Source organism: Durio zibethinus, chromosome 13, assembly GCF_047325235.1.
Source record: "Durio zibethinus cultivar Kanyao isolate XHJ-2024 chromosome 13, ASM4732523v1, whole genome shotgun sequence".
Lineage (NCBI taxonomy): Eukaryota > Viridiplantae > Streptophyta > Magnoliopsida > Malvales > Malvaceae > Durio > Durio zibethinus.
In genome coordinates this window covers 22,973,313-22,993,387 of record NC_143174.1, presented here as the reverse complement: position 1 = coordinate 22,993,387, position 20,075 = coordinate 22,973,313, and the positions used below count along the sequence as shown (strand labels likewise).

At 33.7% G+C, this 20,075-nt stretch overlaps 4 protein-coding genes across 5 annotated transcripts; 2 read left to right on the top strand and 2 right to left on the bottom strand.

The window, feature by feature from the left end:
* The first annotated feature begins 642 nt into the window (after window positions 1–642).
* On the top strand, window positions 643–3,451 carry LOC111303137 (asparagine--tRNA ligase, cytoplasmic 1-like). The gene is made up of 6 exons (XM_022899187.2): window positions 643–1,261; window positions 1,581–2,171; window positions 2,272–2,528; window positions 2,607–2,736; window positions 2,832–2,890; window positions 3,037–3,451. The coding sequence occupies exons 1-6, from the start codon at window positions 773–775 to the stop codon at window positions 3,218–3,220; spliced, it is 1,710 nt and encodes a 569-aa protein (XP_022754922.1). The 5' UTR covers window positions 643–772; the 3' UTR covers window positions 3,221–3,451.
* A 315-nt stretch (window positions 3,452–3,766) lies between these two features.
* On the top strand, window positions 3,767–6,104 carry LOC111303138 (uncharacterized). Its single transcript, XM_022899188.2, has 7 exons — window positions 3,767–3,973; window positions 4,092–4,153; window positions 4,278–4,361; window positions 4,615–4,669; window positions 4,953–5,088; window positions 5,539–5,589; window positions 5,666–6,104. Exons 1-7 carry the CDS (start codon window positions 3,883–3,885, stop codon window positions 5,763–5,765), a joined length of 579 nt encoding a protein of 192 aa, XP_022754923.1. The 5' UTR covers window positions 3,767–3,882; the 3' UTR covers window positions 5,766–6,104.
* Window positions 6,093–8,007, bottom strand: LOC111303139 (large ribosomal subunit protein eL31). Its single transcript, XM_022899189.2, has 3 exons — window positions 7,876–8,007; window positions 7,567–7,677; window positions 6,093–6,544 (listed from the first exon to the last, which is right to left on the bottom strand). Exons 2-3 carry the CDS (start codon window positions 7,647–7,649, stop codon window positions 6,265–6,267), a joined length of 363 nt encoding a protein of 120 aa, XP_022754924.1. The 5' UTR covers window positions 7,650–7,677; window positions 7,876–8,007; the 3' UTR covers window positions 6,093–6,264.
* A 2,092-nt stretch (window positions 8,008–10,099) lies between these two features.
* LOC111303134 (zinc protease PQQL-like) lies at window positions 10,100–19,847 on the bottom strand. 2 transcript variants are annotated; one of them, XM_022899183.2, is made up of 21 exons: window positions 19,430–19,847; window positions 18,594–18,840; window positions 18,391–18,516; window positions 17,759–17,896; window positions 17,535–17,669; window positions 17,134–17,391; window positions 16,893–17,030; window positions 16,746–16,815; window positions 16,438–16,651; window positions 15,639–15,744; window positions 15,191–15,424; window positions 14,402–14,566; window positions 14,166–14,315; window positions 13,991–14,082; window positions 13,693–13,774; window positions 13,497–13,580; window positions 13,290–13,406; window positions 13,077–13,187; window positions 11,414–11,494; window positions 10,461–10,625; window positions 10,100–10,370 (listed from the first exon to the last, which is right to left on the bottom strand). In XM_022899183.2, exons 1-21 carry the CDS (start codon window positions 19,639–19,641, stop codon window positions 10,302–10,304), a joined length of 2,994 nt encoding a protein of 997 aa, XP_022754918.2. In that variant the 5' UTR covers window positions 19,642–19,847; the 3' UTR covers window positions 10,100–10,301. The 2 variants fall into 2 exon arrangements, with proteins under 2 accessions (XP_022754918.2, XP_089598240.1); XM_089742114.1 differs by lacking the exon at window positions 17,535–17,669 and having other exon boundaries at window positions 19,430–19,843.
* Window positions 19,848–20,075: the final 228 nt, after the last annotated feature.

Genomic DNA, 20,075 nt, shown 5'->3' with positions numbered 1-20,075 from the left:
AAAATTAATTGATCAAAACAGTTTTTTCTTTCCGGATAAATTGAGGCAGTGCTTGGCTTTAAAAGATAAAGTTATTTTTTATTTTTTTTTTAAAAGTAAAAATGTATTTGATAATTGAAAATAAAAATAAAATTATAAAAAATAAAAATAAATTAAAATATGAAAAAATGTTTTTAATTAAGAAAATAAAAGATATACAATATTTTTTTGTGTGTTTTATAAGTTATCATATTTAAATATATTTTAATTTCATTAATTAACAAATATAAATTATATTTATAATTAGATGTCATTAACAAATATCATTAAATATTTTATTTATTTATTTAAAAAATACTTTTTATGTTTTTTACTAAATATAATTTTTAAAAAATAAAAATAAGAAATAAAAACTATTTTTATAAAATAACAATAAAAAATATTTTCTTAAACCAAATATTCTTTCAAGATTCCGCCTTAAAACAACGCGCTTTAGAATCCTTTATATCGTTTCGTCCGTTGCAGTCTTGCAGACCTCAAAAAATCGAAGATTCCACAAGACTCATTAATTCATCCAATAAAAAAATTACACGTGTATAAAACAAACATGGAAGCGCAGCCCTCATTGGAGTATATCAAAATGAATGTAGTATTGGCTCCAACAGTTCATCCCTGACCACATATAAAATGTTTTTAGGGTTTATCCCAAGTCTCTAAATCCAAAAGCCCTCATTTTTTTTTGGTTGTAAAGTCCTCGTTTTTCCTGTTCACTTCAGTCACGCTCGAGAAGCCAATGGCGGAAATAGATCAGGCGACGCCGCCAGTGGACCAACTCACCGCAATGAACTTGAACGACGCCATTCAGAACCACGCATTCTCTGACCGAGTCCTAATCCGGTCTATCGTGGGCCGATCCGACGGCGGGGCTGGCCTCGCGGGGCAACGAGTTCGGGCCGGTGGTTGGGTAAAGACAGGGAGAGAGCAAGGAAAAGGAACTTTCGCGTTCTTGGAACTGAACGACGGCTCGTGTCCGGCGAACTTGCAAGTGATTGTGGACGCCGGCGTGGCTGTTCTGAGCAAGCTGGTGGCCACCGGCACGTGCGTGGTGGTTGATGGAATATTGAAGTCGCCGCCTGAAGGAACGAGGCAGAGGATTGAGCTTCGGGTCGAAAAAGTGGTTCATATAGGCGAGGTGGATCCTGCTAAGTACCCCATACCAAAAACGAAGCTCACGCTCGAATTTTTGAGGGATCATCTTCATCTTCGATCTAGGACCAACACGGTATGAATCTCTACCCCAAATTAAACGCTCATCTCTCTTTTTTGGAACGTTCTAAAACTATAGTATTTCCCTGAAAAAAAGCTTAAAATTTTAATGCTACTATATATATATATATATATATATAGAAGGTTAGGTGTTTCAATTTTCCTGACAAGTCATCAGTGCACAGTTCAATTCAAAACCAAATATGAATTTTTGGTAAGAAAAATTGAGTAACTTTAGGAATCATTTGATGTTGCTGTTTTCTTGCTTTATTATATCTAAGATATTTTGTGTAATACATATGTTAATTTTTTACTTGTGTTATTTATGGATTCAGATTGCTGCCATTGCTCGAATTCGAAATGCACTTGCTTTTGCTACTCACTCATTCTTCCAAGAGCATCATTTCCTTTATGTGCACACTCCAATTATAACCACTAGTGATTGTGAAGGTGCTGGTGAAATGTTTCAAGTTACAACTCTGATTAGTGAAGCTGAAAAGTTGGAGAAGGAGCTGATTAAAAACCCTCCTCCATCAGAGGCGGATATAGAAGCAGCTAGGCAACTTGTGAGTGAGAGAGGAGAGGCTGTTAAACAACTTAAAGCTGCTAAAGCAAGCAAGGAGGATATTGGTGCTTCTGTGGCGGAACTTAACAAAGCAAAGGAGAGTCTCTTAAAGCTGGAGGAGAGATCTAAATTGAAACCTGGCATCCCCCTAAAGGATGGCAAGATTGACTACAATCAAGATTTCTTTGCCCGTCAAGCTTTTTTGACAGTTTCTGGCCAACTACAGGTTGAAACATATGCTTGTGCTGTTAGTAATGTATACACCTTTGGACCAACTTTTCGGGCTGAACACTCTCACACTTCAAGGCATTTGGCAGAATTTTGGATGGTAGAGCCTGAAATAGCATTTGCAGATCTTCAGGTATGTCTGGCACTAGTTCATAATACCCTTTTACATTCATTTATGTGGTTTAAAAAAATATTCATGTGGAAGTTAAATAAAAGATTGGATACTTTTGCAGGATGACATGAACTGCGCTGAGGCTTATGTGAAGTATATGTGTAAATATTTACTTGAGCAATGCCTTGATGATATGGAATTCATGGCAAAAAATTATGATAAAGGTTGCATTGAACGGCTGAGAATGGTTGCTTCAACTCCCTTTGTACGAATATCATACACAAAAGCAGTGGAGCTATTAGAGGAAGCTGTGAGAGATGGTAAGAAATTTGAGAATGAAGTGGAGTGGGGGATTGATTTAGCATCTGAGCATGAAAGGTATGCAAGTGTGTATTGTTATTTTCATCCACATGCTTGAACTGTGGATGCTAATATCTTGTTTTGCTTTTCTTGCAGATACTTGACAGAGGTTAAATTTCAGAAACCCGTTATTGTATATAACTACCCAAAGGGAATTAAAGCATTCTACATGAGACTCAATGATGACTTGAAAACTGTTGCTGCTATGGATGTCCTTGTGCCAAAGGTGGGCTTTTTCATTCTGTACATTACATATTTATTCACAATCTCTCTGTCTTTGCATCGTCACAATTGTGAGTGTATATTTTTCGAACATTTTAGGTTGGAGAACTGATTGGGGGAAGCCAAAGGGAAGAGCGTTATGAGGTTATTCGGGAAAGGTATGAGTATTTCCTTGGTCCATATCATGATGGTATTTTAGTTTTGTGCTGCTAAGTTTTGTCTTAGTTATATCATTGGCACTGGATATTCTACTGTTGACATTGAACATAATAATGAACCTGGTTGTGGTTACTATTCGTTACAGAATTATGGAGATGGGACTGCCCCTGGAGCCATATGAGTGGTATCTTGACCTGCGGCGCTATGGAACAGTTAAACATTGTGGATTTGGTTTAGGCTTTGAACGAATGATTCTATTTGCCACTGGCATTGATAATATTAGAGATGTTATTCCTTTCCCGAGATATCCAGGGAGAGCTGATCTTTGATTTGGTTTAGGCTTTGAACGAATGATTCTATTTGCCACTGGCGTTGTTAACATTAGAGATGTTATTCCTTTCCGGAGATATATCCAGGGAGAGCTGATCTTTGATTTGGTTTCTGCCAGATGACCTGAGAAAATGGTCTTGATTTTCAGTTTAAAAATACGCATGGATGTTCGTATATTGCCTTATTACTCAAGCCTTTAGTGATATGTTACGTACTTTATTCTTGCTCTATTTCTTCCCGTGCGCTTCAATTTTTTGTTTGTTATACGTGGATGTTAATGTTATTTTCTTATGTAACAAGACTTGTCTGCTTTACTTCATGTCTTTTGATTCATTCCTTCATAAAAACATTAGTATAATATTGATCATCGACCAACATAAATTTGTGCTAAGGGAGGTTGGAGGGTTAATTTAAAAAAATAATAAAGGTATCAGTAACTGTAATAACATTTAATAGTAAGCCCTATTTAGCACAAAAAAAAAAGTATATTAATCATAAGCAAATACTAAATCTTGAGTGAAATCGAAGCGGTCTGGAAACGGCGTCGTATGGTTTCCTTCTTCAGTTTGAGTTTCGAGATTCAACGCCCCCACATCTTTAGGCTTTTCAACTGTAACCGGCTGTACCCATAGTTGTTTCATTTTGCGAATTTGGTTTGAAAATGAGGAAACTGGCGAGACGATTTGGAAATTCTAAGGATGACAAATTCACTCTCCCAACCCTCGACGATTCTCGTCCCATGGATACCAACGGTCTCTCTGTCCTTCTCTTTCTCTTTTGCCCATATATTTATCATCCTATTTGATTAACAATAGCGATACTGATAAAAAGAAAGCTTTTTCTTTTTTGGGTATGTTTTGAAATCGGCAGAACAAGAGGAGTTGGTCCGATCGCTCGAAAGGATGCATGCTTACCAAAGTCTTCAATGGAAAGTAATATCTTTGCTTCTTCATAATCTCATAAGGAAAAAAAGAAACTTTCATCTTTCCCTTCACTTGCAATTCTAATTTCTTCATATTACATATACTTTCTAATTATCCTGTTTTTCGAATGTAGAGCGTGTTTGCAGCACTTCTCTTTTGTTATTCGGCGTTTCTTCTATACTCCATCTATCAGCAGGCTTTTTTCCCATGGGAACTGGTACGAATCACCCATATATAGTTCCCAATTACTTACTATGGCCAAAAATCTTATCACGGTTTAGAGCGTATTATTCTTGGAAAATTTTCTTGGGTATGATTATAGAATTGCTAATGTAATTGGATGGTTTGCAAGGTCCATGATGCACTTTGCTCTTAAACTGTATTAATTTTAAGAGTTCATTGGATTGTATGTCATTTCTTTTTTCTTATCACCAATCATCAAATGTAACTTTTAGCACTTTGATTAACAGCGGTACCATGCTTACTTCATGGAAGAGGTTGATTCATGGATAATAATAACTGCAGGTTTGACTGTTTGCTTATCCTCATTGATTTGCATTCCTTCATTGGCTGATTGTGCCTGTAACACGTCAATTATTTTACTAAAATAGTACACAGTTTATTCCAAAAGTCCTGATTTTGGCTATTCTTATGATGAAATATAGCCATATTGTTTTACAATATTTTATTTTTCCCTTTAATTTGCTATTCATAGTAGATATTTTCCACTCCTATTACATTCAGCATGGCTGATGCGGTGTTTCTAACTGTTAGATATGGTATATTTACTAAGTTTATCCTTTATTAGATTGGCTAGCTGTTTTGGCTTGCTCAATGGCCATTATGGGTCTATTCAATAATTCAAAGGATCACAGAAGATGGATTTGGTACTCATGCTCTCTAGGCCTTATGCTTGCAGTTTTCTGGTTATATTACATGCTGAGGTACATCATAGTCTCAGAATTTTAACTCCCATATATTTGATTTTCATTGTCCATATTGATTGTCTTGATTTGGCCATGGAAATTTTTAAGAACAATCTATGATGCTTAATTGTGGGTGAAAAAGGGGGAAAGTGTTGTGGTTTAAGGGGAATGAAATGAAGCAATGCACAGACAACTCCATTCAAACCTATTGGATTGCAGTCATTTTTAATCAGAAACACTTTTGTTGGATTCTTTATGCATTGAAATACATGTAATCAAAGCAGTTTGTATTTGTTAGTTTGTAAAATTGGTTTCTAATGCAGTCTTTTCAATTTATTTTCTTTTGTAATTCAAATGTTGTTGAAATCTTTGTTTGCTTAAGTTTATTCTTTGATTCATCAACCTGGATGTTGTAATATCTTATAACCTGTCATTTGCTTACTGATGCAATGCTAATATGCATGGTAGAATGCCAAAATTCCGTTGGGATGTTATCTGGCTTCCTGTTGGGCCCTTGAGGTAAGGTCTATTTTTCCTGCCTTTTTTATCTATACATAATGCATATCAAATTCATACTTGTACAATAAACTTGCAGTGGATCTGGGGTATGTCTCTACGTGGACCATCTCCTTTCTGAGTCATCAGAAGAAGTGAGAAAACTCAGAAGCTACATGTATGCTTTTAAAGCTGGCTAGAAGTCTGTTTCCGCTCGGTATCAGATTGTCTAACAGGATTTAGAATTAGAAGCAGCTTTTGTTAGGTCATGGGGGTTGAAGAAAGAATGTCCAATGCCATAGTTTGGCAGCTGAGAACTTATCTTCATTTCTCTGCACTACATAGAGAACTACCTCTTCACCAGTAATTCTCACTGGACAGACTGGAACAAAAACCAGAATTGGAGGATTCTTGTTTTGTTTTTTTTAATCATTTTGGAGCGTTTATTAGTTAAGTCAACCATGAAGTGTGAACAGTGCAGAAACAGTCGTTGTATCATTTTGGAGTGTTTAGTTAAGTCTAACGTAAATTCCAAACCATTCATCGTTTGAATCTTTTTATAAAACTAAAAAGCACCATGCTTAAAAGTCCAAACCAAATATACGAGGAAAATAGTATGTCTCACAAGTCACAATTGTAACACTAGCCAAAACTGGTGAACAAAATGGAAGTTCTCATAAACTAGAGATCAAGAAAATACTACTCATCATCATCAATGACCTTGGTGCCCAAACCCTTTAGTCCTTCAGCGGGGATTTCAGCAACAGTTACTAGAGAGTAGAGCTCCTCCTTTGCATCTTCATCATCATTTCTCCTGCGAGCAATGCGAACCCTAATCCTTCTTGGGACACTTCGGATCCCTCTGCTCCAGATGTGCTTGTTCAGCTTGACATCAACTCGCACATCCTTGGTCCCCATGGCTTTTTGTGCAAACTTCCTGATCTCCTTTATAGCCTTGGGAGCTTTCTTCTTGAATGTGCTGTTTCCAAGGGTACAAAGAAGATGGTTAAAAACAAGTTACTCAACCTTTTACCGGAAATCATCAATTTCAACATGATTAAACCTATTTCTAAACAAAGTGATGCCCTCCTGCAGAAATAACTTCTTATTCCACCCAATTCAAAGGCTGAAGTATAGTTAAGATTGCTTCGTAAGATCATGTTTGGTACATAAGATGATGTATAGAATAAAATAATAATCATTCTATATTATATCTGATTTGTATCTAAAGAAAGGATAAGATTACAAGAAGGATTAATCATCCTCTTGGAATAAGATGATTCAATCCTCCCAAAATAGAGATGATTATTTTTAATCCATAGGATTGAACTTATATGTCTTATTATATTCTTTAAAATTACATTAATAACTTAAATTATATAAACTTTAAGAAAGGATAATTTTGACCAATAAATAAATAAATTATCTTATTATAATCTTTGGACACATCAAACACAAGATAAAATGATATTATTTAATCTAATTATATTCATAATATTATCTTATCCTATTTTATCACATCCTTGTGTACCAAACACATCCTAAAGCTATTGCTATTACCAAAGCAAAAATATCACACTATAGTATGTAATACTTGTCACTATTCTCCTATAATAAAAACCCATTCCTCCCAACTTCCAAGCACAAATTACCCTTAAACGCAGTGGCACCAACTTGAGCTGTTTCTTTTTCATTAATACCAACTTTACAGTTCAATTTCTTATCCCCACGAAAGACCATTACTTAGCCCATTAAATTCATGATTACAATAGCTAGCCCACTAATCACAAACAACACGAATACCAAAAAAGGTCAAATTAACCAAAGGATTGATACATATAATCGAAACATTGAAAAGAGTGATAAATCAAGCAAACGACTTTCAAAGAAAGAAGATAATTGACAACCAAGCCAATAAAGACCTACCAAGCAAAGAGAACAATACTAGGAATAGAAAGAAAAAGGGATCCATTAATAGAAAGAAGTCAATTGTTAAATTACCAGCCATGAAGGCGCTTGTGAAGGTTGATGGTGTACTCTCTGGTCACCACCTCTTCCTTTCTTCCCCTAGTTTTATCAACCATTTTCACTCTCTCTGCCTTTAGCCCTTACCTGCATTCAGCCATCCATTTGTCACTTCAAAACCAACTCTTAATCAATAGAAATTGATTTAAAACAAAAAAAAAAAAGTAAATCAGAAACATAGAATCGTAATATAGTTTTCTTTTTCGCTTCTAGTTTCAAGTTGGGTTTTCTCTGACACCAAACGAAAGGAAAAGGAGAGAGAGAGAGAGAGAGAGAGAGAGAGACCTGGTAAGATTTGAAAGAAAGCAGAAGCCACGCGAGAAGAGAGGCAGAAAAGAAGGGAGCTCAGGGAACAAAGTATATTGATTCCTGAACCTAGGGTTTTCAGTGGTTGGGTTTTGGGCTTTTATCGTGTGGGTTTTGGGTTAAAAGAATTAATCTTTTTCGGCCCAATTTAAGCATTATGTCTTATCTTTTTTTTTTGTTTTTTATTTATTCTTCTATTTACTTAAATATTTTGTTTGGAAGATTTATAATTTAAAATAATTAGTACAAATTTTAATCAAATATAAAAAATTTATCAACTTATAATTTTAAAAATAAAAAAATAAACATATGTCAAGACATGTAAAAAAACTACCATTTAAAAAATAAATTATACCAATTATTTTTTAAATCTATGAATGGTGGGTATTGTTAAGGGTGAAGTAACCATGGAGAACAGATTTTAATTAGTACTATGATTTTCATTTCTGTGATTTGATGTCTCGACATTCTTAAGACTCACATGTTACACCATAAAAAAAATTAGCAACTTAAAAATGAAAAGGAAAAAAAAAAAAATCAGCCTCATTCTTTTTCCAAATCATCTTTCCAGACTCAAATCTGCAGAACAAGTCGGAGATAAAACAAGAAACATTACCAAAAAGCACCCAAACAACAAAATTGAGATGTTTATATACCTCTGAATTGAACTCTGCCAAGACGAGATGGCTTGCGACAACAGCTCAGGCTTATCAACAGGAACAAACAACTCATATACCTTCTCATCAGCAGAAGTTACTGCATTCTGACAAGCACCCAATTCGGGTCCAATGCTTTCAAGGAACTTTGACAAAATCATGATTTGTTCGTCTTTTAGTGTCCTTTACAGTTTGTTTGGATTAAGGAGAGAGAAAATAAAAGAAAGTAAAATTAAAAAATATAAAAAAATAAATTTTTTTGTTTGAATAAATTTTTAATTTAATAAAAGGAAAAGAGATAAAAATTAAATAATTTTTAGTTTTCCTTATAAATTTAATTTTTTTAATATCTCAATTTGAAAACAAAATTAAGAAAAAAAATTAAAAAAAATTTTATAAAAAAATTATTATATTCATATTTTTATTAATACTAAAAACATAATAAAAAAACCTAAATATATCACAATTATCTTATAATATTTTTTAAAATTATCTTTTTTTTCAAGTAAATTTCACGTATCTCTTTTAATATAAAATTTTTTTATAATTTTTTGGTAATTTGATTTCAATAAATAATTAAATATGAATAGATATATTTTTTAAATTTATGAGATGTCAAATTAGCTCAAAATCTATCAATATATATTTGTAAAACATCTTATTATTTTACTTGATTAAAAATTATTGATATAGTAACAATTATGAGATTAAATAAAATAATAAATATATAATGATCCAAAAATACTTTAAAATCATATGTAATTAAAAATTATAATTAAAAAAATTATTATAATGAATTATATTTTTCACTCTTTATCTAAATAATAATTGTTAAATTTTATTTTTTTTTATTATTTTAATTACTCAAATAAAAATTACATGTATTTTTTTAAAAATTTTTATTAATATTTATCCAATCATATTGTAAAAGATACACCGTATGATTTAGGCTTAAGCAACAAAAATTTTTAAAATCCCTAAACAGGCTAGGGTTTTGTTAGCTCTTAAATTTGTCAATTAATTTTTATTTTCTTTTTCAAAAAAAAAAAAGGAAAAAGGAAAAAATGAAAGGAAAAGAGGACGACGAACCCGACTTTAACAGCGAGAGCGAGGGCGGCTGTCATTCGGGGCTTAGAATTAGAACGAACATAGTAAACGAGTCCATCGTCGAGTATGCCGTAGTCGACTCCGAAGGGTCGGTGTTGGAACCCTTGGTCTAAGTCCACGTTTACCAGTTTTAAGGACCTGAACCGTGCTTCTTAGCGATCTGTTGGAAGCCAATCCATCTCTATCTCTCTCTCGCTCCGTTGACTCCAGACGAAAACGGGAGAAGAAAATGTTCAATGCCAGAATCGGCTAAAACTAGTATATTTATTTCATGGTATCTTTTGTGATAATCAATATGATGCATTTATAAAATTCAAAATGAACTAAAGATATATTATAATAGTAACAAATTTTTTCCCAGAAAAAATTATTTTAATTATTTGAGTTACTGAACGTAAAATTATGTAAAACAAATTCTAATGAAAATATTTATAAGTTTCCATTGATATTTGAAATATTTTTTTATAAATAAATAAATTCATTTTAGAGTTTATTTTATACTTTTGAATGTCATTTATCCAGTACAAATACAAATTACACGATTTCAAATCTTTATTCTTTATAAAAGATACTTTAAAAAATTTTAAAACATATATATATACAACACTAGTGAAGGAAGATCCAACTAAGTTACAAAGTTTCCTAGGATTTCTGTGAACACTTTCGGAAACTGAGAGCCAATACTGTCAAACCAGCAATGCCTGCTAAAATCTGCCAACACCAACAGAATCAAACTTGTTAGGTTCATTTCTGAAAATCAGAATGAGATCAGAATAGCAGTAAAACAGTATGATAACTGACCTTTGCATCTCTCCCATGAGATGTGAGCCATTTCGACCAAGATAATTGAGGCTTTAGAATCACAACTGTGTGCAGATTTTTGAAAGGCACTATCCTTTGTAATGCCAGTTGCATTGTCAATGGTGTTAGTGATTCTCGAACTTTGGAACGCGCTTCATCTAGAATCTGCACCAGAGAAAGAACCAAAAGTTTTAATTCCAATGATGATTAGAATAAATACTCTTTTTGCATTCTCCAGAAGTCAATAAGACAGCTTTTCAAAGCCGCTGCTTGAGTTTTCCCTTTTCACCATTGTGTTTAAACTACAACATCTAGTCAATTACATGCTATTAGAACAAATTCTTTCCTATCTGTTCAAGGAGAATATATAGTTAAATAAATTAGTAATTGTTCTGACTGCAATATTTACAGTCACTATCATTTCAGTAACAGCTTCTTCCAACTACAGAACTGCAAATAACTGCTAGCTTCTGTCAAGAGTAGGATTTCCGACATAACATGCATGTGTGTGTGGGATAACTAACAAGCCACAGATCAGAACCACCATAGTTGGATACTTACAGTGTTTAAAAGAAAAAAAATCATGCCAGTAATGTTTCTAACCTGTTTTATCATTAGAAAAAAAGTTTACGATCATATTAAATATCATTCTGGACTAAATCCTATTTCGCTTTCTTCTTGGTTAAACTCGAATATTTTCAAACCATACACTTCCCATCTAATATGAGGAAGACAGGAGGATTTTAATAGATCTCCCTTTATTCATACACGTAGTCTAAAAATCTAAAATCCAGTTAAAACATGCAACCAGGCTACCGGGCTATCTTCAATTTATGTTTGAACTTTTGTTTTACCGCTAGAAACCGTTTAAAAACCCCCAATCAAAGTTAGATGCAATATAAGATGGAACTACAGTATACGGATCCGAGAAAGATGCAAACAGAGCCACCAACCTTAAAAGAAGTGCCAACATCACCAGAATAGATCCTCGACTGATAGCTGCCTAAAATCATGTCCAGCCAGTAACCATTTTCCTGAGAAGCGATAGCAAATTAGTGCCAAGAATTAAGTGCTCTATGAATTATTTTCATCTGTTCTCGTATCTCTTAACCTTGACCAATACACAATTACTAAGGAGATAGATAGGACAAATAAAATTATACTTGATAATTTCAAATATGACATGATAACAGGATACGAAAATAACATAAAAAAATCGTATATATATATTTAGTATAATTCTATTTTGTGTTCTAATCATGTCAACAGGGTTAAGTCACAACACTATTCATGTCATGTTTTGTATCAAACACATTTATTATACGTGTTACATGCGATACAACATGATTAATATATTTAAAATTAATTTATATCCAATTAATACGACAGGACACGTTTATATACGAATAACACAATTATTATTTATTTTTTAAATAAATTAAAATAATTTTTTTATTTTTTTTATATTATGAACAATACCGTGTCTTATGCATGTCATTATTATTTAACATGAACACAACACGAATAATTTTATGTTTTAACCGTGTTGACATAATTAAGATACGAAACACGATTACACTAAATTTATACATGATTTTTTTCGTGTCATTTTCATATTGTATTATCATGTCATATGTAAAATTGCCAAGTCTACATGAAAGAAAAGCAAGCAATTAATAGTAATATAAGCATCAATGCTTTGGATTTCATACTAGTTGAGTTTTATTATGTTAATATACGACATTTTAGTTTTTTTATTAGACCAAAACTTTTAAAAGTAGGCCATGAAAGACATAGATGCAAGTAATAAGAGATGATATGAGGCTTAAGAAATAGATGAAAAAGTTATTTTTGATAAAAATGTATAGCATAAGACGGTTTAAACTTACGACCTAACATGATTCCTTTTTTTTAGCCTTTCATATAACCGACCCCAACATTATGTGTTATAAGGCATAATTTGTTATTGCTATTGTTGTACAACATTTTAGTTTTTTTATTATGTTAATATTTTGTGTTTAATGTTACTATTAATAGAAACTAATATTTGTTTAAATACTTATTTCCTAAACAAATTAATAATCGCATTTATCATATCATTTTATGTTTAAATAGATTATAAATACTTATTTCCTAAATAATTTTTTGTTTTAGTACTAATTTAAATTATTATTTTTTGTTTAAATAGATTATAAATAGGTTAATAGTCATATTTATCGTGTTAATCATGCTTAATCGTGTTAATTATATTGTGTTAAATAGATTAATCGTGTCTAATCGTATTATTCATGTCTAATCATACTAATCGTGTCATGTCATATTACTTGTATTAAACAAATTAATTTTAAAAGTATTAGTCGTGTCATGTCATATAGAACACATATAACAAACATGTTATGTTCGTGTTTAGGTTATTCGTGCCGTGTTCATGTCTTAGTTATTCATGTCATGTCTAAAACAAAACACAACACGATAACACGAATTACCAGGTCTAGCTAAGATGAAGTTTAGGGTTTAGCTGTGAGGTTGATAAGTGCATATAGGATTCAATCCTTCATTTTCGGCATCCACAAGCCAAAATGATGTTAAACACAATAAAACATAAAGAAATTTAACCTGCAATCCATTTTCATGGGCTCTCTGCTCAATTTCCAGCATGGTTGAAACATCCTGATCTGAAGGCCCTTCTTCTTGAAGACGTAATATTTCATCGAAAGAAAGATCAACCTGTCAAGAAATATTGCATAAATAAGGATTTGAGATGGTTGGCCTCTTGATGATTAAAACTCAGAGGTGAATGGGCAAAATGTGCAACTTTAGGATACCTACCAGCTTTGAGGAGATCTTTGGATCGCAAGAAAAATTAATGCTAATATCACCACGCATGTCAGTGGTTATACATGGCAGATAACCATCAAGGAAATCATTAACACTAGCACCATAGATCTGGGGCACAGAGAACATTTATATTATGACAAAAAAATAGGCCACAGAATATAAAAGATGTTAGCAGTTAAATCTGTGGGACACCCATACCTGCCCATGCTTGAAACGAAGAAGCTCCAGTATTTTGTTTTCTAGAAGTTTGCTAAGGAACCCGACATACCGAATCTCTTCTACCTGTAATTGTTTTTTCCAATGGAAAGATGCATCATAAAACAAAAGTCAATAAAGGCCTGAGGTCTTCCACAGAGTGAGCTTCTAATAGATCCATTACAAAAATATGACAAACCATTGTTCCTTTCTTCAGCTCTATGGGAATGAATATATGGACACAACATTGTGCTTCCACCATGGGGCTGTGTACCACTTCTCTGCAAACACATCAAATGCTTTAGAAGTAAATTTTCAACAGAAAGCATGCAAACTCTAACATGAAAAATTGGCCTGGTGATGCATGCACGTGCATAAGCAATGAAAAGAGAAAGATCGACTTCTGAACACCGAGGACAATTGAGTTGAGCAACCAGTACAACTGAATCCACCAAACTCTTCTCTTGTTACCATTATCAAATATAAAAGTCACCTACCTAGTTATGGTTGTAGGATATGTGAATGGCAATTCCTTGACGTAGTCAGAATTAAAGTGGAAAATAGGTTCAGAAGGCTTTGGTATTCCCCCCTGCAAGCAGAGGAAAAAGACTAGTTAACTCAACAAAAATTGTATGTAGACTTGGGGTTGCTTGAAAAGGAATCCCAACTAACCAAATACTGCAGTATTAAAGGAAGTGCAACTGTGGCATCAATATTCCCAACTATCACAACGGTAAAAGTTGATGGATCCTTGAAACAGCTGTTGAAATATTGACATGCCTTTAATGGATCAACTTTCTTAAGGTCGCTGATTCTTGTAGGCTGCAAGAAAAATTAAATCTAAATCACAAGGAGGCATACACATTTGAAATCCTTAGTAGTATTTAAAAACAAGTGATAGTGCATACCCTGAAAAAGTAGGACTTTCCATAGTTGATTTCAGTCACTCGGTTTGCAAATGCAGTAAAAGGATCCCTTGCTTGAGCAAGAATCATTTCTTTTTCCACTTGCATCACTCTTTTGACAATTTCTTCAACTGGTGTTACGTCTGTCGTAAATAGCTGATAAACAAGCTGCCAGAACAGGAGTATCAGGAGACATAATATGGGGAGGGGGGGGGTGTTAAACTGGCATGCTCTGAAGCAGTTAAGCATGTTTTAAAATATGAAAGCAGAAGAAGGCCAGAGAAAATACAATTGCATCATCAAAGTTGAAAAGTGATTATAAGAAGTACCATAGGCTACATGGAATAAATAGTAACTCCACTATTTGTATATAAGAAGTAACTTTAATTACTACTTTATGTATAGGTGTTTGATGCATTTATGAAAAGAAATTCAAGATAACCACCATCTATTGCAACAGCACTACACTCAATGAATTAACATAAGACACATTGGCATATTTTCCATGTTAGTTTACATGAGATTACCAATCCTAGGAAGAACTTTACCGTAAAAATTGCATCAAATGAGGTAGGAAGGCCTAATAAGAAATTCCTATGATGCATATTATCTCATGCAGCCCAAACCACCACTCTTTCTGGAGAGAAGAGAGAGGAGCACCAAAAAAATAGACAGAATAGCTATTGTTCTCATTCATTTAGATATCATCAAAGATGCAAAAGAAAAACTACAGCAAAAGTTATCATTTAGATGGGTGCTAAAATGCAGATGTGTAAAATCCAGTTAACAAACCTGCAGGGCAGCTTCCAAGTACAAGGGCGAACAACCACCATGAAAACTTCTCATGTACTTCCTAACATCTACACCAACATTAACTCTCTTACCAGCCAGCATATCCATTAGCACTGATGGTCTATGACCAAACATACCGACTTCTCTTGCAATTTCTGATCCCATCAAAGATGAAAAGTAATTGTTTTCTGGGAGTTCAGATAAACCACCATAGGAGAACCCTGAAAATAGAACCTGTCGAAACACATAATAGTTAAGAATTATATGCTTCACATGAACCAGTGCTTAACTGAGGTTATTATGCCTTAAATTCTAAGCAAACAATAGTTAAAACCTTTTATGGTACAAATTTACTAGAATTATATTCATATTGACTCTTTTCTCAGCAACAAAGTGGGATTCTAACTGATAGGATTTCTAAGTACTGTAAGGCCTAAAGGAATTGTACCTCATCATCAGAGAAGTCTGTACACTTATAGCAAACTCGCATTCCATTTGATAGAATCAATTCGGTAGCTCCAATATCTGAGTACTCAAGCTGCTGTACAATGTTCCTGAAGTAAATTATTAGAATAGGGTTAAAGTTCACGTAATCAAAATACCTAACTGAGATCTAGAACTTTGTAGTTGTCTAGAAATGAAGTAAAAGGAGGCCATAAACACATCAACATGAAATTACAAAATTCATTTAGAGATGAATGAAAGCTTATTTGGAAAGAGAATATATATTCATTGCTTGAAAGAAAAGTAAAAGATCATCTTATTCATTTAGAACTTCATACAATTTGAAATATTATCTCATTAAGACATTGCTTGTGGAACTGTAGTTAAGACTTCTTAAACACTGATTCCCTCTCTTTTGCCTAAGGATGGTTAGATGATGACTATTTAAGGAATAAATCTCAAAACAAGTGAGACAACATATACAAAAGTATCTTCTATTATACCTTTTTCACTTAATAATAGGAGTGGCTGAGTTGGTTTCTTATGCAACTGGGATCTCCCTTTCCTATTTATTAACCTCCTTCTCTCAAACACACATAATGATTTTTACCTTCAAGCACTGTCATTCTCCTAGTTTTCCACCTATTATCTTCTTTTCAATCAATTTTACCCATTATCCTTTTATTTAAATAACATTAGAATATCACATTTTGAAGAAAAAAGAATAAATTATATAGTTTTTAAAGTTATACTGTAAAGGCATGGCATAGTGCAACAAAACAGTACAAAGGGCCCAACTTTACCCTGCATTTGGCTTTGAATTGACAATTTCTTCTGGTACATCTTCATCATCCCAAGGAGTAATACTACCTTCCTTCTCAAGCTTGTTGATCTTCATGACAACATTTTTCAGGTCATTGATCTTTGCAGAAGCTTGAGGTTCAACTATTTTAATGACACAGCTACATGAGGTCCATAATTTTTCTGCATATTTAGATACCTCTGATGCTGATACATCTGCGCAGATGAAATTATGAATGGAACAACAAATAATGTGAGATACGGTTTATTACAAAAATGTATATAAAAATGTTCTAAGTATTTCACTTACAAGGAAGAATAGTTTTTCGGAGCTGAGCTTCCTGCTCAATCCCAAGAACAGGTACATCATGGATGAAGTGCTGCAAACAAAAAGATGAAGACAATAATTTTCCAGATCATGTTAGTGCAACTTAAATTTCAGGAAATGGTGTCAGACCTCTACATATTCATGTCTCAAGCTGGTTGATTCCATTTGATCACGTTCCAAGTATGCAGATTCTATACTTGACAGCAATAATGCACGGACAACTGATATTTCACGTTCTGAAAATCCATGTAGTCGTACTCTTGAAACCTGTAACAGAATGCATTAGTAAAATGACTAAAGAAGAAAAAGAAGGAATGAAAAAAAAAAAAAAGACACACACACATCAAAAGGGGAAATATTAAAGGCATACCTCAAGAAGCATTGATTCTAGGGCCCCTAACGTCCCCTTTTCTTTACAATATGAAGTCATCATATAAGCCTTAGATTGGCGAACAAGATTATCTGTAGCACCTGAACAAGAGAAATAGGGCGGATCCTTTCTCTTAGAGATCTTAAAGAACCTCTGGTTTAGAGCAGTTGTAAACATGGACTCCACAAGCATATCCCTGTAGTCTTCTATTGTCTTTAGTTGGTCTGCTTGCTTCTTATAGCTTACCATCACTGAAGACTTTCCAAGGAAAACCAAAAGAAAACATATTAAAATTGGCAATATCCATATGAAAATCAACATGTTTGCCTGTTATGGTAATTTGCTCCTTAATGCGTGCATGTATGTGCACAAACAAGTCTTATTATTAAGATTTTACTAACCCCATCAGCTTCAGGTTCCACAAAGTATGAAAAGCGTGGCTCCTTGTGTGATGGAATTGTAAAGTGTGGTACAGGTGGAAGGTCGGGCTTTGAAGTTTTATGCCCAAAATGAGTCCTTATCAACTCAACAACACTCTGGAGTGAGAGAGAGAAAGATTGTTAAATTCAATTGATTAAAACAGTTATAACTCTAATAGGAGAATTGCAGATTAACCATGACCAACCTTTGTTTCAGGAAAATCTCCAACAGCTATCACTGCCATATTTTGCAAATGGTACCACTTCTGATAAAATTGCTTCAATGCTTCAGAAGAAACCGTTTGTATTATTTTTTCCAATCCAATAGGTAGACGTTCAGCATACTGCAATTGAGCAAAGTTCTAAAAATAAGATAAAATAACACAACACCAAAACTTAGGATTGATGAGTTATGAACCAAATAAAAAGTTATTCATGAAATTATTTTCTCAAACTTGAGCCTCTCAAATTCTAAAATGTAAGTGAAAATTTATTTTGACTGTAGGTTATAGGAAAAATCAGGTGCCAGAGAAAACAATGAAAAAAGCACCAGTGGCCACTGACCCTTCCCTAACCTGTTACACCAATGATATAAAAGGCTATGGCAATCAGTAATCTTCCATTTTTTGGAACATCTGCTAAACACCATTTCTTGCATTACAAAAGGTGCAGTAAAACGGAAAATCAAATAATTAGATCTCTTCATGGTTAGGTGGAAAAGGAAAAAAATCATTGTGGCTATATCATGCTATGAGAATGCCAAAAAGAGAACATCCTTGAAGGCATTCTCTGTTCATTGATGCAATACTTGCAAATAGATCAAAGTTAATAGCAGTACCTTTGAACCTTCCATCATCAAAGCCCAATGTGCATCACCTATTCTCCCGCTAGCATTTCGACCCCCTCTATACTCTTCCATCACTGCCCCTCTTTCTTTCTCCAAATCATCTTTTGAGAGTCGAATCTACATGTCACAAATAATTATACCAAAACATAAAAGGCATTATGAAAATTTTCAAACTAAAATAAGTTAAGAGATACCTCTGAACTAAATTCTGCAAGGACCAAAATGGCCGTGGATAACAACTCGGGCTTGTCAATAGGGACAACCAACTCATATACAGTCTCATCGAAATATGTATACGCATTATGACAAGGACCAAATTCTGCTCCAATACTTTCCAGAAATTTGACAATATTATGATTTGTGTATTTCTTTGTGGCAGAGAAAGCAAGATGCTCAACTATGTGAGCCACTCCACGCTCATCCTCCTCTTCTACAACGGAGCTGCCATGAATGTAATAAATCAGCGTTTTTACAGTTTATATCGGAAACTTGTATGCTTTAGAGTCTTAACTATAGTATAGTCATAACAATCAAAATAATCACACAAGGAATTTGATAAAAGAAATTTAGAGACCTGATGAATCAGATATTTACCAAAATGAAACTATTGATCGGATCCCACCTAAAAGAGTTTCAACTTTCAAGGCTAGAAAAACTATCTTGACAAATAGCTCTTGAGCCACAAAGACCTTTTTTTCTCTGCATCCGATTAAGGCAACTAGCTGTCTAGTCTATTTCAGCTAATAAGTTGACAGTTTTGGTAAATAGGACTATCTGGGTAATAGCAAGTGTTTTCTACTATGAAAACAGGCTTTGGGTAATGCTTGGCTTCCAACGACTATATTTCCTGTTTTATTTTCTAAAAGAAACATACAAGAATACATGAATGCGGTCTAGTTAAAGCCAAAGGTTTCCGACAACATCAAAATTGATCCCGAGTAGCATAGACTATTACAAAAATAGAATCATTCCAGCATAAAATCAAAGGAGCTAAAAACCCCCCAAAAGATGAGAGAAGTTAAACACTAACCCGACTTTTACAGCTAGAGCTAGAGCAGCTCTCATTTTGGGCTTATGATTGCAGCGAACATAATAAGACAGACCATTATCAAGCTTTCCATAGTCAACTCCAAAGGGCCGTTGATCAACCTCTTGGTTGAGAGACACGTTTAGCGGCTCCAGAGACCTGAAGCTTTGCATCTTGGCGAAGGATGATGATTTCTCTGCTGGATGCGACCCCATTTCTTGTTTCTTTCTCTTGATTCAGGAAACACAATTGAAGAGAAGCTTCTTTCCTTCCATATATATATATATATGGGGAGTGCTCGACCTTTACAGGTCAATGTTGAAAACCCATTGTACTTTCCATTGCATTGCGCGGAAGAAACCAGTTTGAAGCCTCTTTAATACAAAAGAAAAGTCAAAGCCTTTTAAATTTTTTAGTATTCATTTCCTGATGCGGTCAGCCTGTCACAATATCTTACGCTGCCGTTGTTAGAAAGTCTAAGAGGGTAGGAAAGGCTACAGGGATCTAATCAAACGTGAAATGTTTGTATTAAAATAGAGAATAATAATTGATTATATATGTAATAAGATAATGTTACATGTTTGTATTAAAATAGAGAACAATACTTACCTTGGATTAGATATGTATTTGAAAGAGTCAAAAGAAGGTT

Coding starts and splice junctions, on each gene's coding strand:
- LOC111303139 (XM_022899189.2), bottom strand. CDS start 7,649: ATGGTTGATAAAACTAGGGGAAGAAAGGAAGAGGTGGTGACCAGAGAG. Junction 6,545..7,566: donor CACAAGCGCCTTCATGGCTG/GTAATTTAACAA, acceptor CCTTGGAAACAG/CACATTCAAGAAGAAAGCTC.
- LOC111303137 (XM_022899187.2), top strand. CDS start 773: ATGGCGGAAATAGATCAGGCGACGCCGCCAGTGGACCAACTCACCGCA. Junction 2,737..2,831: donor TGGATGTCCTTGTGCCAAAG/GTGGGCTTTTTC, acceptor CGAACATTTTAG/GTTGGAGAACTGATTGGGGG. Junction 2,891..3,036: donor TATGAGGTTATTCGGGAAAG/GTATGAGTATTT, acceptor TATTCGTTACAG/AATTATGGAGATGGGACTGC.
- LOC111303138 (XM_022899188.2), top strand. CDS start 3,883: ATGAGGAAACTGGCGAGACGATTTGGAAATTCTAAGGATGACAAATTC. Junction 4,154..4,277: donor ACCAAAGTCTTCAATGGAAA/GTAATATCTTTG, acceptor TTTCGAATGTAG/AGCGTGTTTGCAGCACTTCT. Junction 5,089..5,538: donor TGGTTATATTACATGCTGAG/GTACATCATAGT, acceptor TATGCATGGTAG/AATGCCAAAATTCCGTTGGG.
- LOC111303134 (XM_022899183.2), bottom strand. CDS start 19,641: ATGGGGTCGCATCCAGCAGAGAAATCATCATCCTTCGCCAAGATGCAA. Junction 17,031..17,133: donor TAGAATCAATGCTTCTTGAG/GTATGCCTTTAA, acceptor ATTCTGTTACAG/GTTTCAAGAGTACGACTACA. Junction 14,567..15,190: donor ACTTGGAAGCTGCCCTGCAG/GTTTGTTAACTG, acceptor CTGTTCTGGCAG/CTTGTTTATCAGCTATTTAC.